Source organism: Lagopus muta, chromosome 5 (genome assembly GCF_023343835.1).
Source record: "Lagopus muta isolate bLagMut1 chromosome 5, bLagMut1 primary, whole genome shotgun sequence".
In the NCBI taxonomy this organism is placed as follows: domain Eukaryota; kingdom Metazoa; phylum Chordata; class Aves; order Galliformes; family Phasianidae; genus Lagopus; species Lagopus muta.
The window spans coordinates 6063151-6084435 of record NC_064437.1 but is presented as its reverse complement, the minus strand read 5'-3'; the positions used below and the strand labels follow the sequence as shown (position 1 = coordinate 6084435).

Below are 21285 nucleotides of genomic sequence, written 5' to 3'. Positions count from 1 at the left end.
AGCTCAGCGGCCGGCCCGGGGAAGAGGAGAAGGAGGAGGCAGCGCCGCTCCCTCCCCGCCCGCACGGCGCCTGTCGCACATTTTGCCTGTCATCGAGGTCGCAAAGAGGCGCTTTGCGGCCGCCACGTGACCGGCTCCTGTCAAGCGCTCGCGGAGCGGAGGAGGAGGGAGCGGGGGAGGCGGTGCCTTTCCGGCGCTGACCGCGCGTTCCCGCTGAAAGAGGGAGCGCGCGCCGCGCTCGCGCCTCCTTCCCGCCCAGCGCGCCTGAGAGAGCGTAAGGCCGCCCCGCCCCGAGCCTAGGCCCGGCCTGAGGGGCGCCCCGCCTCGCCGCGGGGCTCCTGGGGGGAGCCGTCTCCTCAGGGCCGCCCCCCGCCCCGAGGCCGGCTGAGGGCGGCCCCGCGGCCCGGGGAGCGGCCTAACGAGAAATAACGGCGGGCATCCAACGGCGTCGCCGGCAGCCCGCGCTCGCCCCGGCGCCGCGAGAGGCGGCTGCGCGGCGTAGCGCGGCCGAATCCCGGTTTTTCCGTCTGCCCTCACAGCCCGGTGCCCTCACAGCCCCGCGTCAAGCACGAACGCTACGCTGCGCTCAGCGATCGCTGCGGCCGGCGCGAGGTGCCCGCCGTCTCTCGGGTCACGGGCGGGCCGAGCGCCCTGCTCGCGGTGACGGCCCGTGGAGCTCCGTCACGCCATCTCGGAACCGAGCTCCTTCCCCAGCTCTAGGAAAGAGAATCCTTTATTGTTTTTCTATTCGCGTCGGCGGGAGCCGCTGCCTGACGAGTTTTCATATTCTGCTCTATGGCAAATAGCAGAGCGAAGAGCGGGGAAGGAGAGCGGCCGTGGGTCCCGTCTCTGTGGGGGGAGAGCGAGGGAACCGGCGCAGCGGGATGGCAGGGCTGCGAGCCGCCCCGGGAGCGCCACTGGGCGCCTTCGGGACGCGTCCGGTGCTCCTCGGTGGCTGCAAAACTACGCAGAGTTTCGAGGTGGATGCAAGCCGTGCTAAAACACCACTCGGGATGGAAAGGCAGGGGGTCAGAAAAGCTGGCCCCGAGAAAAGTTAGATGTTACATTTTACCTGCTTTAGTTTAAGCTGGCGAGGCTTCCCGAGAGGTTTCTTACTGTTCTTACGGCTCACAGCCGTTCGACCAGCGCTGCCCTCACGGCGCTGCCGTCGGTACCGGGAGTGGTGAGGTGCCCGTGGCAGACCGGGCTGAGCTACAAACAAATCCACCCCCGCATTACTAGAGAGTAACTGTAACGAGGGCTGAAAGGCGAGGTTTGGAAACTGGACCGGAGCCAGTTCATTCCTGGCACCGATTTGTGTTCTAGGTGTGCTGTCAAGATAAGTTACGCCGTGTTCACGTCTATCACAGGATTATTTTAAATAATGATATCTTCTCTGGATCAAGACGGGAAGGATTTGATCCAGAATGTGAAGGAGAGGCGAGCGGCCCGACGTGCCCCGGCTGGGGAAGCTCAGGTGAGATTCACAGCGAAGCTTTCCGTTCTCGCAGCTCCACACTCCGAGATGCCCTCGGACAGCGCCGCAGAACACGGCCGGTTCTGTCCCTGCAGCCCTCCGGAGGGGGTTTTGCTGCCCATCGGGGCAATTCCCTCTATTTGACGGTATCGTTACCACCGCCGAAAGGAAATGATTGCGATGGGGACACTTCTTTCTGGGAAGATTGTTGGATGGATGTCTGCCCGCTTGTTTTGACCGGGCAGTGTCACTCGCAGGAGGCCTGCAGCATCCCTGCCGTACTTCATTATTTTTGCTGTGTTATGTGATTAACAGAACACAGGGGCTTGCTTTGTAGCTGTAAAAACAAGTAGTGGGGGGCTGCTGCAAGGCCCCGAGTCCTGTTCTGCAGTACATCTGCACAGCGAACAGCACCAAACCCGGGGATCTGGGGCACTGATCAGTCACGAAATTGGTCTTATTGAAGTCGCCTGACACCAAATCCGAAGAGCTGCATGTTATTTCATTTTCATGCAGAAAAGCAACTGGACTTGAATATACAGGTGTCGTATTTATATAGCCACGTATCTCTAGAGTTATCTCTGAGGGAAATTACAATTCATACTTCTGTTAACAATGTTGCCTGCACTGTTGCTTCTGACAGAGAACTGTCATAGCAAGGCCCTTAAATACGTTTTCTTTTCCCCTCGTTTCGTGGCTGTGGACATCCGATAGCCGGAGCACGGCGTTTTCCTGCTTCAAGCGTGCTCACCTCACTACCGTTCGCCTTTCTGCACTCACGAACGAGGGGCGGTTGGGGGATCCCAGCAGAAAAGCCGCGCAGCCGGGCTGTAAGAGAGAGGCAGCGATCGCCGCGCGCCCTCCCATCACCTCGGGGCCGACCGTGTCTCCTATCGGAGGCGCCGGCCGTCCCTGCCGGGGTGCCGCGGTGCGCCCGGCAGCTCCCCGGTGCAGATCGCCTCCGGGCCGCCTCCCGCGCGGGGCCGTTCTAGCCAACGTCTCCGCGGTGAGAAGAGGCGGGCGGGGTGCTGACGGACCCCGCCACAGGGAGCCGCGGCGTTGCTCCTTACCTCCCGCGGGGCTCTTTTGGGCGGAATTCAGCCTCCCCATGCTTCCTGAAACGTAAAGCAACGAGAGCAGCGTAGGGCACGGAGCGCCGCTGTCAGAAGGGCGCTGCCATCTCCACGCTGCGCCGCCGCTGCTCCGCGGCCCTTTTGCGGGAAGAGGGAATCCCTCGCGTCTTCTCGGCGCCCGTTCCCCCCCAAAATGGTACTTGCGAATCCATCGCGAGCGGCGGAAAGTCGAAAAGCCGACGCTGTGCGCCGCCTCCCGCAGCGCCGGGACGGCTTCTCCCTGGCCCCGGGTCGCTCCCCGGGCAGGTGCCTGCAGCCGCGGGGCACGGCGTCCACAGAACTCAAACGGCCGATAAACGCCTTCTTTTTATTTTTCCTTTTCCCTTTCCCTTTTCCCTCCCCCTGTCCCGGCCGCGCGATGGCCGCGGGGAGCGGCGGGGCCGTAGGGGCGGGGCGGGCGCTGCAGGCCTTCCTGCCGGCCGAGCCGCAACTCCGCCGCGCCTCCTTAAATCTCTGCCGTTAAAATGTGGGCGGGTGTTTCAACTCAAAAAGCGCTCAAATTTTTTTTCTTTTCAAAAAAAGCTGATGAGGTTAAAAAAAAAAAAAAAAAAAAAAAAAAAAAAAAAAAAGGAGTGGGGGGGGTTGGAAGGGAGAGAGAGGGAGAGAGAGAAACCGGCTTCGTGTCCGTAGGAAACAGAAGTAGCGATTGTTTGCGCTTAAAAAAAGGGAGAGCGCGGAGCCGCGGGAGGAGGCAGCGCTCTGTGGAGCGGCAAGTGCAGCGTTCTGCGGAGCGGACGGAGCAGCGCGGCGCAGCGCAGCGCGGCTGTCATCGGCGGCGGCACCCCGGGCCGGGCGCTGCACCCGCGGCTCCTCCGACCCCGGCCCGGACGGCGGCGGCGGCACCGAGAGCGGCGGGGCCTCGGCTCCCCGCGGATACGGCACGAGCCCGCCCCGCCGGGCCGCCGCCCGCCGCCCCGCCGCCCCGCTGGATGCCCCGCGGCCGCCGCCGCCCAGGGCGGCCCCCGCCGGCCCGGATCGCGGAGCCGCGGAGAGGCCGAGGGAGTGAGGCCGCCGCTGGCAGAGAGAGCGCCGAGGGAGGCAGCGAGATCCGGGTGCGTCTCGCCCCGCGCCTTCTGCCCGGCCCGGAGTGGGGCATGCGGCGGGCGGACCCCCAAAGTGAAGACTTTGCCTCGGAGCTGCGGCTGCTGAGGCTCAGATGCCGACTGTGAGCAGGGTGGGTTGTCCTCTTCCAGGATCTCAGGTTTGAGTGAGTCTCCGGTGTACGTACGTGTATATATGTTACGTGTAACATATATCGTATATCGCATAGCTCTTAATATATTTCCCCTCGCAACCGGCCAAAGGCTTTAATATGAGTTCCTCTCTATGTGGAAGCAAAGAAATCTTCTTTCAAGCGGAGCTACAGTTTTGCTGAATAATCACGTGTGAGTTAGGGGCGGGCTCTTGGCAAGGAGTTTCTTTACGAGTATTTACTACAAGGTCTACTCCAGAAGATTAACCATCCCAATCCTTCTGTCAGTCTCCGATGCCATGCCTGGTTAAAAAAAAATCTCATCTTTTTCTGATCGTCAGTCACCCTAAAGAATGGCCGAGCCTTCTGGGAACGAGCTGGCGTCCGCGGCTGCCAAGGGGGACCTAGTGCAACTCACTAATTTGTTGCAAAAGAATGTAAACGTCAATGCACAAAATGGATTTGGGAGGACTGCGCTGCAGGTTGGTATCCAGAGAGGGAGAAAATATTTCATCACTGCTACCTACGTGACCCGGGTTGCCAAAAAGACAACGCTTTGAGCAGGCTGGTGCAGAAATGCGAGGGCTTTTTCAACGAGTTGGATGCCATATTTTATAACTTTAGTGGCTCCAGCTCCCTAAAATGACGTACTTGAAATAAAAGTGCTCAGAAGCAGTGGTTCAGCCGGGGGTCACCCTCGGTGGCGGACGGGCTGAGAGTTGGGTGCGATTTGGGAACTCGGAGGGGAGGAGGCAGAGAATGAAATAGAGGAGACGAAAAGAAATCACCGTAGGTGAGCAGGGCTCAGGGCAGGTCTGTAAACACCGATGTGCTATGGTTTGGAGCTGCACTTCTCGGTTCTCTTCCCCCCCCCCTCCCCCCAACTTTCCCTCTTAAAATGTGCCTTGTCCGGGTGCTGGGCTCTGCCGCGATGGTACTTTTCCTTTATGCGCTGTTTGTGCCGAATGACCTTTCTCGTTCGGAGGCTGTACAGCACCGAGCACCTTCGATGCGCGCTCAGAGCCGCGGAGCGGCACCCCGAGCCCCGCCACCGGCGCTCCATTCATCATTAGAGCTGAAAATTGCCCTTTATCGGCTCGGTGGCGGGGCGGGGGTTCGGCTCTTTCGTTTCTGACCGTCCGTGGGGTGCCGTGTCCTCGTTTTTCAGCGTGGAGCCGCACAGGCAGCATTTGGAGCTCATCCAACTGCGAACTGTTGCAGCTGACGAAAGATTTTGCTTTTTATAATATCAGATAATGATGGCGAGGAGGGTCGAATCCGTACGGGATAGCGAAAGGAACGGTTTATAGATGAGGAGAAAGTGTGTGGTTATTAGTGCCGAAGGTGAAACAGAGGGACGTGGAAGCAGAGCTCCGGGGCTTATTAATTTCACACGTTAGAAAAATCGTTTGTTAACTCTTCTCCCCCCTCCTCGAAACCACGAGAATCATTTCTGAAATGTACTTTGTAAAAAGCAGAGTGCTTGCGGATGAACTCGAGATATTTACAGCTTTTTTTTTCTTTCTTTTTTTTTTTTTTTTCTTCCCTGACTTGACATCGACATGTTGCATTTCGAAAATGAGCACCTCTCGCTGACAAGCGGGGGTGGCTCTGGGGGGGCACACGAGCGGAGCCCCAGGGCTGTACGATTTTTTGGAGGCTGTTTTCACCCAAATCGGGCGCCGGGTGACCGTGCGGGCACTCGGGGCAACTTTTAAGAGAGCGAAAGGCTGGAAACAGGACGCTTAGAGCAAAAACTTTGTCAGGGAGAAAGAAACTTGCAGCTCGGGGCTTCATCCTCGGGACAAGGGCTGGAAGCCGATTTGCAGAGAGGCGATGTATTTGCTGAGAGCTGCCCGTGCCCTCCGTGGGGCCGCTTGGCACAGGGGCGCAGCAGCCGCTGCCCGGCCCCGCTCTGCGCCGCGACCCTCGGTCCTCATGGAGCAGAGGGGCACAGCCGGGGCACAGCAGGAGGGGCCGGCCGCTGCTTTCTGTGCCCGAGGTGGGCTGCGGGTGCGTGGCTGCCCTCGGAACAGCTCTGTCAATGCAGCTTCCCAAATCTAGACAGTCTCTCAATAATCGCTCAATAATTTCTCAATATTCTCTCAATAACCTCTCAATAAAAACGGAGAGGTTGCCTAAATATTAATATTTGTGGATATATATGTGTGCCCCTGAATTTCTGTTTAATTCAGCAGCTGCTCGGCTCCTCTTCCTCTCTGCTTTTTGTTTCAGACGAGGTGCTTTCTGCAGGCCTCACTGCCCGTCCTGCCCCGATCCTCCCTGCCACAGCTACGGGCTGTTGCCTCTCCTTAGGGGAGCCGGGCAGAACGGAGCTGTGCACCCCCCCCCCCCGGCTCCATCCCCTCTGTTAGCATTTTCTCCCCCCCGTATGTGGCAATGCAGCCTCACTCCCCGAGCCTGCCTTCCTCGAGCCTATTAACTCCCACTTCAACCGAATAAACTTTTTAAATCCACAAAAAATGCACCCCGAGCCCTCCAAAAATACTCCCTAAGACATCCCAATAATTTTCCCAACACAAAAGAGGGCTCGCATTGCTCCTATTTTCCCTCCCACTCCTGCTCAGAAGTGAAAGAGCAGTGTGTTCAGAGCTGTGCTTCCCCGAGCCTCTGCTCCCTGCACCCACTCTGCCCTGCACCACACTGGGGAAGGAATGAGGTTTATTAATTAGAAGAATCATTAGATGAACTTTAATATTTTTTGTATGGCCTTAAAAAGCCAAATGCATATTTTTTCACTAGGAGACTTCGGAGGCAGATGCTTTGTGTAAATTCTGCTCAATTATTTCGCATCTAACGCACTGTAACATTAATTTATGCTGATAATTTTTTTTCACAAGGTTTTCACATCAGTTGTAAGGAAACTCAGGGGGAATTTTGCTCGGATTTGACACTCACAGTGCGGCTGATGGCAAAAACAGAGCAGTGCTGCCCGAGGGGTGCAGGGTGTGGAGTCCGGACAGGCTCTGAGAAATCAAAACAAGAAAAAAAAGGGGAATTTGGTGAAAATCGGTGCAGGCTGTTATGTCCCGAATTAGAAAAAATTGCATTCTAATTTTTAATGATTTTGTGATGCAATCGAGAACATTTAAAGAGGCATTTTAATTTTTTTTTTCCCCTGAAAGGAACGATCAGAAAAATCCAACGATCGTTTCTGAAATAGAGATGTGTGTAACAGCAGAACGTGGCCGTGGTTTGCTTATAGTAAAATTATAGAATCCCAATATAATCATAGAATCCATAACCATAGAGTAATTTGTTGGTTTTAGAAGAAAATGTGTGGGACCTTGCAACACTCCTTTTGACTTCCTCCCAGGTGACATTTTGAGCCTCCAACACCGGGGAGAACAATTTCTTGGAGCATTTATTTTTCTTAGCAGCCAGAACTATGGCACGGCACAAATATTTGCTTTATGATAATGCGCAGACAATGCAAACACCCGAGGGCTTATCGAAGCACATCGCGCATTTTTTATCGCTGAGGTGCAGTCTCTGTTCCTCGGAGACCCACGGCCGACGGTGAGCGGCACTGAGCGGTGGTGCGGCGGTGTCTCGGTGCGCGCAGAGCGGGCCGGGCTGCGCGTCCCTGCGGTGAGGAGCCGAGAGAACTTCTCGGGGAGAAGTCCCGCCCGCTGCAGGCGTTAATTTCTGGGACAAAGCCGTCACCACCGAGCCACTAAAACTCCCCTATGGCTGCCGAGGTCAGTGAGGAAAGCTTGTAGCCGTGCGCGGGGCCCCTCCGCCCGCGGTAGGGCTCGGAGCTGCGGGCTGAGGGCTGGGGCGGCGCGGAGCCCCTCGGGCGCTCACGTCTCACTCCGTCCCGCAGGTGATGAAGCTCGGCAACCCCGAGATCGCCCGCAGACTGCTGATGAGCGGCGCGAACCCCAACCTGAAGGACAGTACCGGCTTCGCCGTCATTCACGACGTAGCCAGAGCGGGTTTCCTGGACACTTTGCAGACCCTGCTGGAGTTCCACGCCGACGTGAACATCGAGGACGCGGAAGGCAACCTGCCGCTGCACCTGGCGGCTCAGGAGGGCCACGTGCGGGTGGTGGAGTTCCTGCTGCGGCGCACCCCGAGCCGCGTGGCGCACCAGAACCGCCGCGGCGACACGGCGCTGGACCTGGCCCGGCTGTACCGGCGCAGCGCCGTGGTGCGGCTGATGGAGGGCGGCCCTCCGCCCGCAGCCGACGCCAACTGAACAGGACCCCCTTGGACCTTGCGGCTCCCAGCCTCATTCTTTTATTATTTTCTTTTTTTTCCCCCTCCTTTTTAATAACTTTTGGTTCAACCTTACTTCTATTTTTTTTTTTTTTTTGGTTGTTGTTGTTGTTATATTTTTTGAATAGTCGATAGCGTGAGTTCGAGAAGTTGTAGAGGTGGGGTTTTAGCTGAGGAACATGATTTCAGTGCACGGTGGCGGCACGTTGCTGCCGCTCACGGCACTCCTTACCCCGCCGTGCCTACGCCGCTGCTCGCACCGGGCTTCCAGCACCAGGCTCTGCAATGTATCCCCGCTCATTACTCAGCCATTAACCCAAACACTGCGTATCCATCGCTTAATGTTCCCTTTCCGCTCCGGTGAAAGGAAACAACCCGCGGGGATTCTTCCCCCTCTTCCCCGTGCGCCCCGTCACCCCCCCCGGCTCAGCCCGACGCGTGTTGGGGTCGAGTGGGGACCGGGAGCGGCCCGGCCGGGGGTCACCGGGCCCGGGAAAGCCGCTTCGGGCAGCTGCCTCAGTTTGACACTAACAGGAGCTCGTAGGAGTAGGTCGCTCGCTTTCTAAATGTAGATGACACTTTTCCACTTTGTGTATTTAAACTTTCACCGAGCTGCCTTTGAGTTTAGTTACCAGAAACAACATAAATGGCTTTTTTTTTTTTTTTTTTTTTTTTTTTTTTTTGGTCAGAGGTTTCCAAGAGCTCGGTTGGGCACCCCGCGCCGAAAAGTACTTTATTTTCCAGTTTCAAAATAGCAGATAACCATGGGCAGAGGTAGGAGCGTGAGGGGGCTGCAATACTACAGCTCCTCCCGTCCCTGCCTGAGCTGAGTGCCGTTTCGATGCTCGCTTTTGTTTTGTCTGGGGGAAAAAAATAAAAAGGGATGATAGGTGGATCTTAAAGGTATTTGGATGCAATGGAATTTGGGAAGCAACACGTTAGGTACCCGTGAGGTTGTCTTAATGCCTTCACCTGACGAACAGTGTAATTCCAGAACTGTTTTCCTTCCAGAACAGCCGTTAGGTTCCTACGGCCGAACCGCCGGGGCCGCAGGGAGCAGCGGGAGGGGCGGCGGATGGGAACCTCAGCGTGCTCTGCGCTGCGGATCCGACTGTCGGTGGCACAGGATGGGAAGGGCTCACATCAGTGTGAAAGGAAAGACTGGCTACAAAATAGCACAAAAAAGACAAGGGGTGTACCTTGCTTTACATTTTCTTTCTAAAAACAAAACAAAACGCATATACACGGTCCCGCAAAATGAGTTACCATTGTTTTCCAGTATCAGTAATTGCCTGGACCTGTCCATCCCGTCGCTGTACTCTCACAACCACTGTGTTCTGCGTTCTCTGATTAAAAACCTCTGTGTACCGCAATGCCTCGCGCGGTTCTGTTGGCACATTTGTTCCCGAAGGGCTGCGGACCCTTCCCCACTCCCGCAGGGGATGGCAGCGCCCCGGGGCCGTGCTCACCGCCTCTACTCTCCCCTACCTGCGCAGCCCAGGACCCCCCCAGCCCCAGCGGCGCCCCGTCCTCGCTCTGCCCGCACCCCCGCCCCACCCTCCCGGTGCCCTCGGGATGCTCCCGGAGCGCGGTGCGCGGCTCTCCCGATCCGCAAAGCCTATCTCTCGGCAGCGATACGGTACACTGACACCTCTTCCCCCGCCCTTGGCACCGGGGAGGGGAATGGATGTTGGAAACTCTCCGGGGAACCGGAGCGGGGGCTTCCCTGTGTGCTGCGGTGCTCCTCAGTGGGGATCCTTCTGCCCCAAAGGGTTCTGAGCTCGGACGTGGTCCTGGAATTGGCTTGTACGACCCTCTCATCGCGCTCTGACAGCGGCAGAAAGTCCCATTTTACAAATCCTGTTGGTGACAACGTCAACAATAACATTCATCAGAGGATGCAAACACACAGATGGAACGAAATTTTTTTTTAAAAAAAAGCTTTTATTGAGACAGAGACCATCAGAAAAGAACATCTCCCGGGCAGGAGCAGCCCAGGGGCAGCGCAGCCGGGGCCGTGCACATCATAACCGCAGCGAGTGCGGTGCGGAGCGATGGGGAAAAAAACGCTGCCCCGGGCACGGAGCCCGCTCCTCTATTTCGGGATGCGGAGCTGAGCTGTTTCATTGACTTTTGCTTCTAAATTACAGAGAGAGGGAAAGCTGAAATACATCCGAAAAGGAGCAGATCCCGGAGGGATGCGGTGGGGAACGGCCCTTGGGTCCGAGGGAACGGGGGCTGGGGGTGAGCCCCAGCACAGCAAATGGGGGCAACGGGAGGGCAGCGTTCCGTGAGGCTTTGTGCGCGTTTCTGTGCGGTGAGAGGAGGGATGAGTGAGTCGTTCCGTGCTGGGGTGAGGAATTATCTTCGTGGGAAACGCCGTTGCAGTGTTCTTGTGAAGAAAGGGTTAAAACAGCAGAAAAGAGCCACTTTGGAGCCTCTAAAAGAAAGAGGGGTGCCTCTGCTAGCCGTGCACCCCACGGTTCGATGGGGCCGGGGAGCGGTCCAACGGTATATCCACTTCCTAGCGGAGTGTGATTGCCATGGAGAGCAAACAGAAAAAAAAAAAAAAAAAAAAAAAAAAAAGCCAAGAGAGGAAAAATCTGCATTTATTCTGAGGGACGGCGGCACTGAGCGAGGCGGGGGTGGAGGGAATAGAAAAAAAAAATAGAAACAAAGAAAAAAATAAAGAAAAAAAAAATAAAAAAGAAAGCAGGGAAGCGAGCGGGCAGCCGCGGGCAGCGCGATGGTTCCGGGCCGCCGCGGGCAGCGCAGCCGAAATCCCCGCGCAGCGCCGGGAGCCGCCGCCCGCTCTCAAAATGTCGGTGGCGGCGGAGCGCTGCGGCGTCCCCCGGGGAGCGCGGCGGAGCGGGGCCGCCCCAGAGGCCGCCGGGCTGGGGAGGGGGGGGGGCAGCGCCCGGCTCCGAAACCGTTAGCTCGTCTCTACGGTTCCTTTCCCCTTTCTCTTCCTGTCCAAATATTTTTAAATTTACGCGCCTTAACTAACAGTCTGATTTTATTTCGCGAGTTTCCTCCGCGGGCTCCACCGCCGCTTCCCTCCGGCCCCCCGCCGCGAGGGGCCCGGCCCGGCCCGGACGCCCCGCTCCGCAGCCCGACCGCGGGGTTACTTTTCCTTTTTCTTTTCTTTCCTTTTTTTTTTTTTTTTTTCCCTTCTTTTTTTTTTTTTTTTTTTTTTTTTTTTTTTTCCATCCCTCTCCCGGAGCCGAAGAGCCGCAGTGCGGTGAGTACAGCGCGACTCCCCCGGCTCTTAGGGACCCCCCGAGCCGCTCATTCCTGTGTCTCAAAGGCGAAGAAATCGCCCCCGGGTGCGGAGTGCCGCTGCCGCCGCTGCCATCCCCGCACCGCAACGCTCCGGGCTGCGGGGAGCTCCCAGCGCGGTGCGGTCCTCGCTCCGCTTTCATCGCTCTGAGTGGTCGCGTCGCCTCTGGGCATAATATCGGTGATAACTGGGCACGGCGACGGGAACTGCCGGCAGCAGCGCTGGGTGCTGAGAGGAGCCCTGACCGTGCGCAGCTGCGCCCATCCCGAGAGAGAGAAATGCTGCGGGGATAGCGGGGCACCGCGCGGCACCTGCGGGAGCGCCGACGGCTGCGGCTGCTCTCATAGCGGCGCCGGGTCTCGGCTCCGGGCTGCGCGGGGCACAGAGCCGGGCGGGGGCACAGTCCCGCGGCAGCCCCGCAGAGGGACACGAGCCTCCGAGAGGCACTGGCTGAGCCCCGAGCGGCTCCGCGGGGAAGCGCGATTCCCCCGTGCCTCGGTGTCCCCGCAACGGCTTTCTGGCGGTTGTAAAGGTGCGCAGGGGGGCACCGGTATTTATGAGCGCTGACAATAGAAGTTACACCTTCCGTGAGAGGGCACGGTCTGATGCCGCAGGCGCCTGGAGGTGACGGCCGAGCCGCGACTCCCCGCAGCGCTCTGTGTCCCCGCGCCGGGCTCCCTCCCCGCGGCGCTCCGAACCCGCAGCCGCTCACCCACCGCCGCGCAGCGCCGAACGCGGGGTGAGGGAAGCTGGAAGGGGCGGATACAGAGCGCACAGCGCGGGACGTGCGGCGTCCGTGAGAAAACGGAGCGGTCGGAGGTTTTTCGGGGTAAAATGCACCTTAACGCAGCGCAGCTCAGAGCACTCTCCCGGCTGCAGGAAGGGCTCTTGCTAAATTTAATAGCAACTTACTGGTGAGCGAGGAACCCACGTAGGCCGTAAGCTATGAACACCCATTGCGATGGGAACGGGGACGCTGCGGGACGCCCCGCCATCCCCCTGGCAGCGCTCCCCCGTCAGGCTGCGGGCCGGGCGCCGGCACAGCCCGATCCCGCAGGCTCTGGGCGCTGGGCCCGCACGGGGAGCAGCGGCGGACCCGCAGCCGGGGGTACAAATGCCGGGAGCAGCGCTTTGCCCCGCAGTGCTCCCGTCCCGGTGTGGCCGCAGGTACCGCAGTGCTCGGGCTGTCGAAGGGAGTTTGATAGAAAACAGCTGTTAAATAGGAAAGAGTGCTTGTTTGATGGACGCTGTCACTGATAATAATGTCACCGAGGTGTGTTCTGATTACTGTGATGTGCAAGGTACAGATTGCTCAGATGGATTTTGCTTTCACTGCTTTGCAATAAGAACTGCGAACAAAGCTCTGATGCATCAGATACCCTCGTACAGCAATACACCCTGACTGCAAAGTGAACAGCCGTATGCACCTTTTAATTTATAGAAACGTATTGTTTTGTGTAAAGAAGGCGGCAGATAATTAACTGTATTCATTTAACCTAATTATAGGCCTCTGAGGCAAAAAGCTGACACTTTTCATTGTGGTACATTCAGAGAAGTTAATTGAAAAAACATTGCAGCCACAAGGCAGAACATGCCCCATGTTTATTTGATACTAATTCTCTTTTTTTGAGGACTGGGGTGGATACGATGCCCACCCGAGATAAGGACTGCCGCTGCTCGCGGAGTAGGGCAGATGCTGCGGAGCCGTTATGCAACGCTGCAGCGCTGCAATATCTCTGCAATCCCGGAGCCAACCACAGACAGCTTAATTTGCCAAACTGTGAGCTGGTTTTGTAATGTACACAAGTATCTATTACAAATTAAGAAAGGATTGAGCGCGCTTTTAGCTGGGACGGAGGTCAGGGTTGGAGCACAGAGCTGCGTCTCGAAGTGCCGGCACACTGAGCAGCCCCCAGCCCTCCCAAACCCCCAAGATGAGAGTTTTTCGGAGTTCTCAGGCTATGGGAGCACCGGAGCCGGGTCATTGGCAGTGTCCTCTGCGGTTTTCAGCTCTCAGTATTACACGCTGACAAATGCATAGCGAATCAACGCTCGCAGCTCCCGACTGTATCTCAATAAACGCACGACGGACCCTTTGCTCTTATGAGTAATTTCTCCCATCACCTGATGCGCGCCAACAACTCCATCTGACAGCGCTGCCGCTTTCACTCTCTGCAGCAGAGCTTTCCAGAAGAAAGGGGCTGCAGCAGCCCCCCCCCCGCGCTGGCTGGGGGCAGAGCCACCACTTCTGCTAAAGAAATCCCAACCCGTGAGCCCGATCGGCACAAATAGCAGCTTTTCCCCCTATTTTACCAACGGAAAGCAGCAGGTGCCCGCGGCTCCGGCAGCAGCCCCCGCCCGCGGCTGTGCGCCCCCCCCCCCCCACCCGCAGCTCAGCCCTCTGCTCTGCTCCCCCCGTGCTCGCAGCCCAATTCCTGCAGTGATGCTGCGAACGAACCCAGGGAAATTCATTGCTGGCGGCCCTATTTCCAGTCTCTCTAAGTATTTTCAAATGTAGTTTGCAGAAATAGCTTTTTACTGTGCTTACAAAAGCGTGTTGCACTTTTGCAATTCGAATGTTTGTTAACAAAGGCACAGGAAGTCTGACAAGTAAACAGTGACATGCAGTTACCTGAACTCTGGCTCTAGAGCTGCAGAATATTGAACAAAGCAGCTTTTTAACGACAAAAGGTCTTGCAATAGAAGTCACCCGTATGCTATTCTTATTTTCTTAGATTCTCATTTTTTTTTATCACAAAAGATGAATCACAGTTTGCACAGATATCCAGCTCAGACACTCAGCCCATGACTGGGGCACACTCAGCTCTCCTCCCTTACTCCCCAGCCCAGCCCATGGCTCTCCTCCCTTCACAACACTGGGGGGATCCCTTCCCAATTCTCTGCTCTGCCTTCCTGCTCTCCTGCACTTTATTTTCACCTCCTGGTGCAAACCTGCCACCTGTACCTCACTCCTGCTCTCCCTCTGTAATTATTTCCCTTGGCACCTTACTCTCGTTATGCTTACCCACCTCTCACATCCTTTTCCCTCTGCCTAGCAGTCTCCCTCTGTCCCCACGTTGCTCCACTCACAAGGACTCACTACAGTCCTCCAACCAGACCCCAGCCCAGGCTGCCTAGGAGTGGGATGACAGCTTTTGGTCCCCTGCCTGGGAGCACACAGGCCACTCTTTGGGGTCCACAGCTGCCCTTTGTCCCTGACCGTGTTCCAGCTGAGATCTTACAGCATCTCAGAACTCTGTTACATTTGGATGCACTTCTGTGAAACCACATCAGCTGTGCTGCCAAATTTCGAGTTGCTGCTCAGAAGGTGCAGTGCTGGGCTTGGCCAGTGTCAGTGTTGCCTTTCCTATTCCTTCTGTAGAGAAATGGGGCTACCAACACTGCTGAAGGGAACAACTTTATTGCTATTATCATTACTACTTAATGTGAGCAAAATATTTGGTTAACTTTGTGCTTGAGGATGACCACTGTGGTTTAGCCAGCAACTGCCAAAAATTAAACCTGGAGCAGATATTTGGCTTGGAACGTGTCAGCAAGTGGAAAACATGATGCTGTGGTGGAGCACAGGGCACAAAGCAGAGCAGTGCCACGGCTCTGGCCTGGATGGGGGAGATTTTTAGGTGAGCTGCTCTAGTAGCAGGTTGGGGGGATTAAGCAGAATTCAGCCAGATTTCATATTCTGAAATAAATGAACCAAAGGCATTCCACAGGGATGAAACCTGATGGAGAGAGCAGAGGGAAGGGCTGAAGGAGTTGTTTCAAGGAGGAGAACACCAACAGCAGCAGAAGCCCAAGCAGTTTGTTTGGGGTTGTCAGCCACCCCACCTCTGGGTCACTGTGTGATGGACAAAACCAGCACAGTAACCAATGCTGGGTGCTAACTGGCATTCAGAATTGTTACTTTTCAATTTTTTTTTTTCTGTTAAGTGGGAGAGAAGCAGAGGCACAGGAGTCCTCTCTAATGTACAATGAGCTCCTGTCAATTTGCAAGCTAAATCATTTTGGTTTTTTGTTTTTGTTTTTGTTTTTGTTTTTTAACCTGTAAGATTAATGCTTTTCAGTTCTGTCAGCAGAACCAATGCATTGCCTGCCACTTGGCAGCACATTTGCCTAAAAGATATCTTCTAGCTTGAAAAGAAGCTCGCTCAGGAAGTCCTGTGGCCTTTGCTTTGCAGGAAGTCAGCCCAGGTGACATGGTGGTCCCCTCTGGCCAGTTCACCTCTGTCAGGCTTTGTCTGTGATTTTAACAGCAAAATTGGACATGGCTCTGAACTTTCTGTGCTGTTAAAATATCTGGAGTGGTGCTGCGCTGCCTGAAGGAGTGAGGTTGCATTTATGCAAAGTGCTTTATGTTAATGACTGTAATTATATTAATTACAGTCAAAATGGTGACCTGTGATAAAACTGTACAGAGAAAAGGACAAAATCAAGACTGCTGTAATTTTACACACACACACACAGAATTAACCTGGCTTCATATCCCCCCCTCAAAAAAAGCTGAATTTTCATGCTGAGTGTTGCTGCTTGGCACACACGTGTGTGTTTGCCTTCCTAGAAGCGCAGGTGTTCAACTAGTTCAGATTTTCTTTTCCTTTTAAGCTTTAACACTGAAGCTTCAGCTTGCAATGCTCACTCCTGGGACTGCTGCAGCATTTCTATAACCTGTCTCATTCGTAATGGCATTTTACCCCCAGCATCTTCCATTTCATATGGTTTATCAAGGTTTAAGGACAGTAGAGAAGTTGACCTGACAGCACGATGCAATGAGGCACAAAGCAGTCTTCAAAGAGAAAAAGTAGCAGGAAGTTCTCTCATACCAGGTATTAAAAATAGACTGCACCAAGTACTGGAATGCACACAGTGGTTATGTAATGGCTTTTCACTGACATGCATTAGGAAATACTCTCAGAAAATGGTTTTCCTTCATAACACCCAGTCTACTTCTCTGAAGTTTGGAAGTTCTTCATGTGGATACTTCTAAGAAGTCTAAAATTACAACTTTCATTTGAAAAACCTATCAATTAGCAAGCCACATAATGACACCATCTAATGGTACAATTGAAGTATTTGAATTTAATATACCATTTTCATAATGGCACAATATGAAACATATGATGGAGTCCTGTTTTTTTCCCCACATGTTAGGCTTGATTTATTTCTGACAATGCAATAATTTTGCACTGGAGGCACCAAAAGAGAGAAATCAATTTGGGTGCATGACATAAATAATGAGAGCGCTGGCTGCTCTGGAGCACTGAGAAGAGTGTATTTGTGATTAGGTGCCTTTTACAAATGGGAGGCGTCTGTGGAGCACGGAGGGGAGTCAGAGCAGTTCCATCCAGCTGCTCCTAGAAACCTAAACTGTGGATGATTTTGAGAATCTTCCTAGGACTTTTCCTTAAAGCTCTGTTAGAGGTCCAGCCCTTGCAGTGTGAGAGAATAGTAAAGGAGATGGTAAGAGTTGAAGTCTACCTTTGGGTTTTTCACTGTCCCACTGTTCCCTTGCATTATGCAACGTTCAGAGCCAACCTGCAGTATTCTCTGCCTATAGCAAGGGTGTCACATACAGAGGACAGCATTACTTTCCTGCCTGCCCCAAAATTTATCTATTTTTCCATCACAGCCTTTAGACCTCCATGGATACATTGAACTTATCACTAACAATATTAATTTATAAGCAAATTTATACACTTCTGCTGCTTTGCTCAACACCTACAGCACCGTGTCAGGATTTCTTCTGTTGCCATGTATCAGGGTGTGCCCAGCAGCACAGTCAGGGACAGTTTTCATCACCCACTTGTGTGAGACATGGCGAGTGACAGCAAACATGGGGGGTGAAATCCTGCCCATATTTTGCCTCCTGCAAATAAGTTCTTCCTCTTCCGTATAACATATTAAATACTAAGAGATTCTGAATGACCAGACATGACCACAGTAGGGCAACATGAGCCTTGTTTAAGATGAGCAGAACTTCACACTCAATTGGGTCTGGCTTTCCTGTGATATTTTTAACATATTTTCTAAGCTAAAAATGCAGGAGCATTATTGTTTCACTCTGTTCTCTTCTGTGTGAGAGCGCAGGAAAGCCTGTGAGCTACTCCAGGCACAATCAGATAAAAGACTGGATTTGTTTTCTCTCATTACCATCCTGCAAAATGACCGAATTTAAAAATCCATACTGATGTGCAAAAAACCTGCATCATCCTCAGTGCATTTCAGAAAGAGGCAGATAATAAAAGCAAGAGAACAAGTTGTTCCCTTGGAGAGAAACTGTCTGCTAGATAAAATATTTTGAAACATCTGAAATGGCAGCCTGAAAGAAAATGAAACAGGGAAAACTGAATTCATGCAGCAAATCTATATCGCAAAATAAGTAAGGAAGTGAGCATGAGAGCTGAGACAAAAGTTCTGCTTTTAAAAATGACCAATACAATTTCTTTTTAAAACGACCAAGGCCACAAAAATGAAAGAAAAAAAAAAAAAGCTGAAATGACCAACGAGTTCATTTGCTTCTAGATGTTGTTACACAAATGTATTTCTGGGAATCTGGAGTCAGAAAGTAAGCTGTGAATAAATCAGCACTTGTTTTTCTACTCTGGTGCACATGCAGAGCTGCAGTTGTTTATGTGGAGAGGAGCAGTGCTCATGCATAGCCCTCAATAATGCTCCCAAATACAGGCAGATTCTCATCGTTCTGTTTGTGTGTTGTACATGAACAGAAGCAAATAACATTCTATGTTTCCTTTCACATTTCATGACAATTTTAGTGCAAGCAAAACTGCCTTGAATCAGCTTTCATCCATTTTGAGGAAAAGCCATTTTAGGGCAGAAGAGAACTGCAAACTCCTGTTTCATACAGGTTTTCTGCAAGCTGTGCTCCAGTGAATTTTTGTGACTATATCTGAGTTTTATTGGATATATGCACTTGACTTTTCATATGATATTTGCTGTCACCGAATTTGACATTCAAGGTCAAGGTTTCAGATAGATTTGTAGTTAAAAGCTTGCATTTTGGCTGGATTTAAAATCTCAGGGCTTTTCTGTCCCAGTACAAACATGGGAAATCTTATTTACAAATTCAGAGAAAAAAAATATTTCAAAATTAACTGTTATTTTGCTTGCAATTTTCCTTTTGTTCACACTTGTGTTCTCTTCATGTTGCTGACTTGTCTAAAAAGAAATCCTATTAGTATGTTCATCAATTGGGCAGAACTGTTAAAAGCTTATGAAAATCAAACAAAAGCTCTCCCACATTCTCATCAGCTTTTCCAAAATGCAGAGATCATTCTGCAGCATTTAGGGCTATAATTTTATGGTAGGAAGAAATTCTGAATTTTACACTGTTTGCTGGTTATGCACATGAGAATAGATGATACCATCCCACTTCAGAACTAATAACAGGATGTCTTCAGATTATCTTTATTACATTAACCTTTTCCTTTGTTTGAGCCAGAATTCCCCTTGAGGGGAAGAAAAATGATGCTGACACAACTTACTATTGCAAAGGAATCATATGGTCTATTTCCCAAGCATTTCATTTGGCCACAACCTGTTTAATTTACAGAAGTTATTAAAAAAAAAAAAAAAAGACAGCAAGTTCTATAGAGGTGGTCAGTAATTCAGTAATTTTAAAACAGTGAGGGGTATTGACTGCCATTATTATCTTCTGAAAATGCTGCAGAGGAAATGTGGGCTGGAAGAGAAGACTGAGAAAAGATGGGCTTCATACTGCAGAAGCACAAATAAAGAAAATTTAACACTTGGTACTTTTCCTAACAGACAGATCTGAAATTTGGGATAGGAACTGGAATTGATGAACCTGCCTAAACCTGAGCCATCTGCTTACCTGAGCGACAGAACACACTGCTGCAAAAATGCCAATGCGTTGATTCCTTACTACTTCCAAGTCAGTGGGTCTGAATTTAACTTTTTGCCTTTCTTTTTCTTCTTCTTCTTTTTTATTTTTTTGTTACCTCTGCCATTCTGGTAGCATTTCCACACACATTCCCCTTGCCTGAGTCCGCTCTGCCATTAGGCAATCCAGGATCCTTAACCTCCAATTCTACCAGCCTGCTGCCTCCAATCGTTCTCTCACAGCTGTATTTCAGCTTTTCAAAGCCCAGTTTGACTCAGGCTTTCATCACAGAAACATCTACCCAGCATAAAATCTTTGTGGGACCACACAGGTGTAATTCTTTTAGTGAAACACATCACGTTTTGTCTGGACTAAGGAGTTAAGGGCAATGGAAAATGGAGAGAGATTAGGATTTGGCACGTTATCAGTCACTCCTGAAATCTCTCCCAGAGTAAACTCTGTTTCATTGGGAATATTTATTGTCCAGGAAGCAGCACTTAGAATTTTCCTCACCATAAAAGAATTCAGCAGAATACTGGAGAAGGAGGAGGTTAATTACTCAAAGAACTCTGCCAGTAGCCTGATTGCAATCTGTAACGGTTCTTCCACGAAACAGGCATAAGCAAAGATTTCTAATAAGGAATTACTCTCTGAGAATAAGATGTAGAGGACTAACAGACACGATTATAAATTTGGAATGGAGAACACACTTCTCCTGGTGTACTGTGAGGATAATCAGACCCCATTTTGTTAGCATGTCCTAGAGATGACTTGTTTTCAGAGAATTACCTTTAATAATTCTAGATTCTGGAGAAACACGATTCCCAGAAGCTCAGGGATTGCTCTTACTAAACTGACCCCACAGAAAGCTTTTGTTGCACTCTGTGTGCAGTTTCTTCCTCTCCTGGCTGCCCTCATCCCATCCAGCAGCCAATGTCACCACTGGTGACACCGCCTCCACAGCTCCACGCTGCCAGCTTGCCTGGCCTGCACGGGGGTGTGCACGTGAGTAGCAGAGCTCTGCGCAGGGGCTCCATCTAAAAGAAATATGAATTCTCCCAGGAATTTGAATGCTGGGACCAGATATCCATTCATTTGTTAAGGGCAAATACAGCAGACAACGAATGCTGCACTTTTTCTGTTATTCAAACCTGCTGCTAACAATGAAGAAGATGATGTCATTCCCTGGATGTGACAAAGGACTAATATTATATGCAGTAAAAACAATGAGTCAACAGTTTCTATGCCCTTGAGGTCAAAGCATTCAACAGTTCTGCATGTAGACTGTTCTTTTTGTACACAGAGCTTGTAGCTGGATATTAATACAAAGCGTGCAAAATCAATACACTACCAAAACAAAACATGGTTTTTTTTGAGTTTAAATCAAAATATTTTAAACACAAGCTGAAAGTCCAATTGAAGTATCTTATAAGCTAAATAATACTAGTTTTACTCAAATGTGTTAAGTATAATATTAGAAAACATTTATTTTCATTTTCAAAAATACTTTATCTACATTAAATTACTGATTCTACAATCTTGTAAGGCTCTTGGCAAGCTCTACTCCCAGTAATGTTTGTAGGAACTGTATTAATACAGCAACTGAATAATACAAAATGTTCTAGAGATATTTGTAAGAGTCTGAAACACAAGACAGACCTTTAACATGAAAACATGTTTTGAGAGACAGTAGAAAGCAAGGAGTCTGACAACCAAAGTTTCTTCTCTATTTCCCAGAGTTTCAGGAACACACAGGGCATTGACCAAATCCTGCCCATCTTTAACCCCAAACGCCTTCAGCTCAGGGAGATACAAGAAACGCCCATCCCAGACACAGCTCAGTTCTTCAGTTAACCTGAAATCATCATGGAGGGTTATTATCCTCCTTACAAAGATGGGTGAACCAAAGCACAGAGAAGTGACAGCTCAAGGTCATTTACAAGCCAGGAGAACTTGGGGAAACAAAAACAATTCAGGTTTCTCAATCCACTGGGCTTTGCTGCTTCCCTGAATATCTGCTCAGTGCCGTCCCTTCTCAAAACCAGAAATAATTGAACAACTCTGAGAAGTTTTTGTTTTTTTTTT

At 51.8% G+C, this 21285-nt stretch overlaps 1 protein-coding gene across 4 annotated transcripts; it reads left to right on the top strand.

Moving 5' to 3' along the window:
- The first annotated feature begins 130 nt into the window (after positions 1–130).
- On the top strand, positions 131–9435 carry CDKN2C (cyclin dependent kinase inhibitor 2C). 4 transcript variants are annotated; one of them, XM_048943748.1, is made up of 3 exons: positions 3562–3784; positions 4144–4284; positions 7650–9434. In XM_048943748.1, exons 2-3 carry the CDS (start codon positions 4156–4158, stop codon positions 8022–8024), a joined length of 504 nt encoding a protein of 167 aa, XP_048799705.1. In that variant the 5' UTR covers positions 3562–3784; positions 4144–4155; the 3' UTR covers positions 8025–9434. The 4 variants fall into 4 exon arrangements, with proteins under 4 accessions (XP_048799706.1, XP_048799705.1, XP_048799707.1 ...); XM_048943749.1 differs by lacking the exons at positions 3562–3784; positions 4144–4284 and adding an exon at positions 131–1477 and having other exon boundaries at positions 7650–9435; XM_048943750.1 differs by lacking the exon at positions 4144–4284 and having other exon boundaries at positions 3562–3811.
- The last annotated feature ends 11850 nt before the right edge of the window (positions 9436–21285 follow it).

What these genes read in the sequence shown, in the direction of transcription:
- CDKN2C (XM_048943748.1), top strand. Translation starts at nt 4,156, where the DNA reads ATGGCCGAGCCTTCTGGGAACGAGCTGGCGTCCGCGGCTGCCAAGGGG. An exon ending in TTGGGAGGACTGCGCTGCAG is followed by an intron (nt 4,285 to 7,649) that starts GTTGGTATCCAG and finishes TCCGTCCCGCAG; the next exon opens with GTGATGAAGCTCGGCAACCC.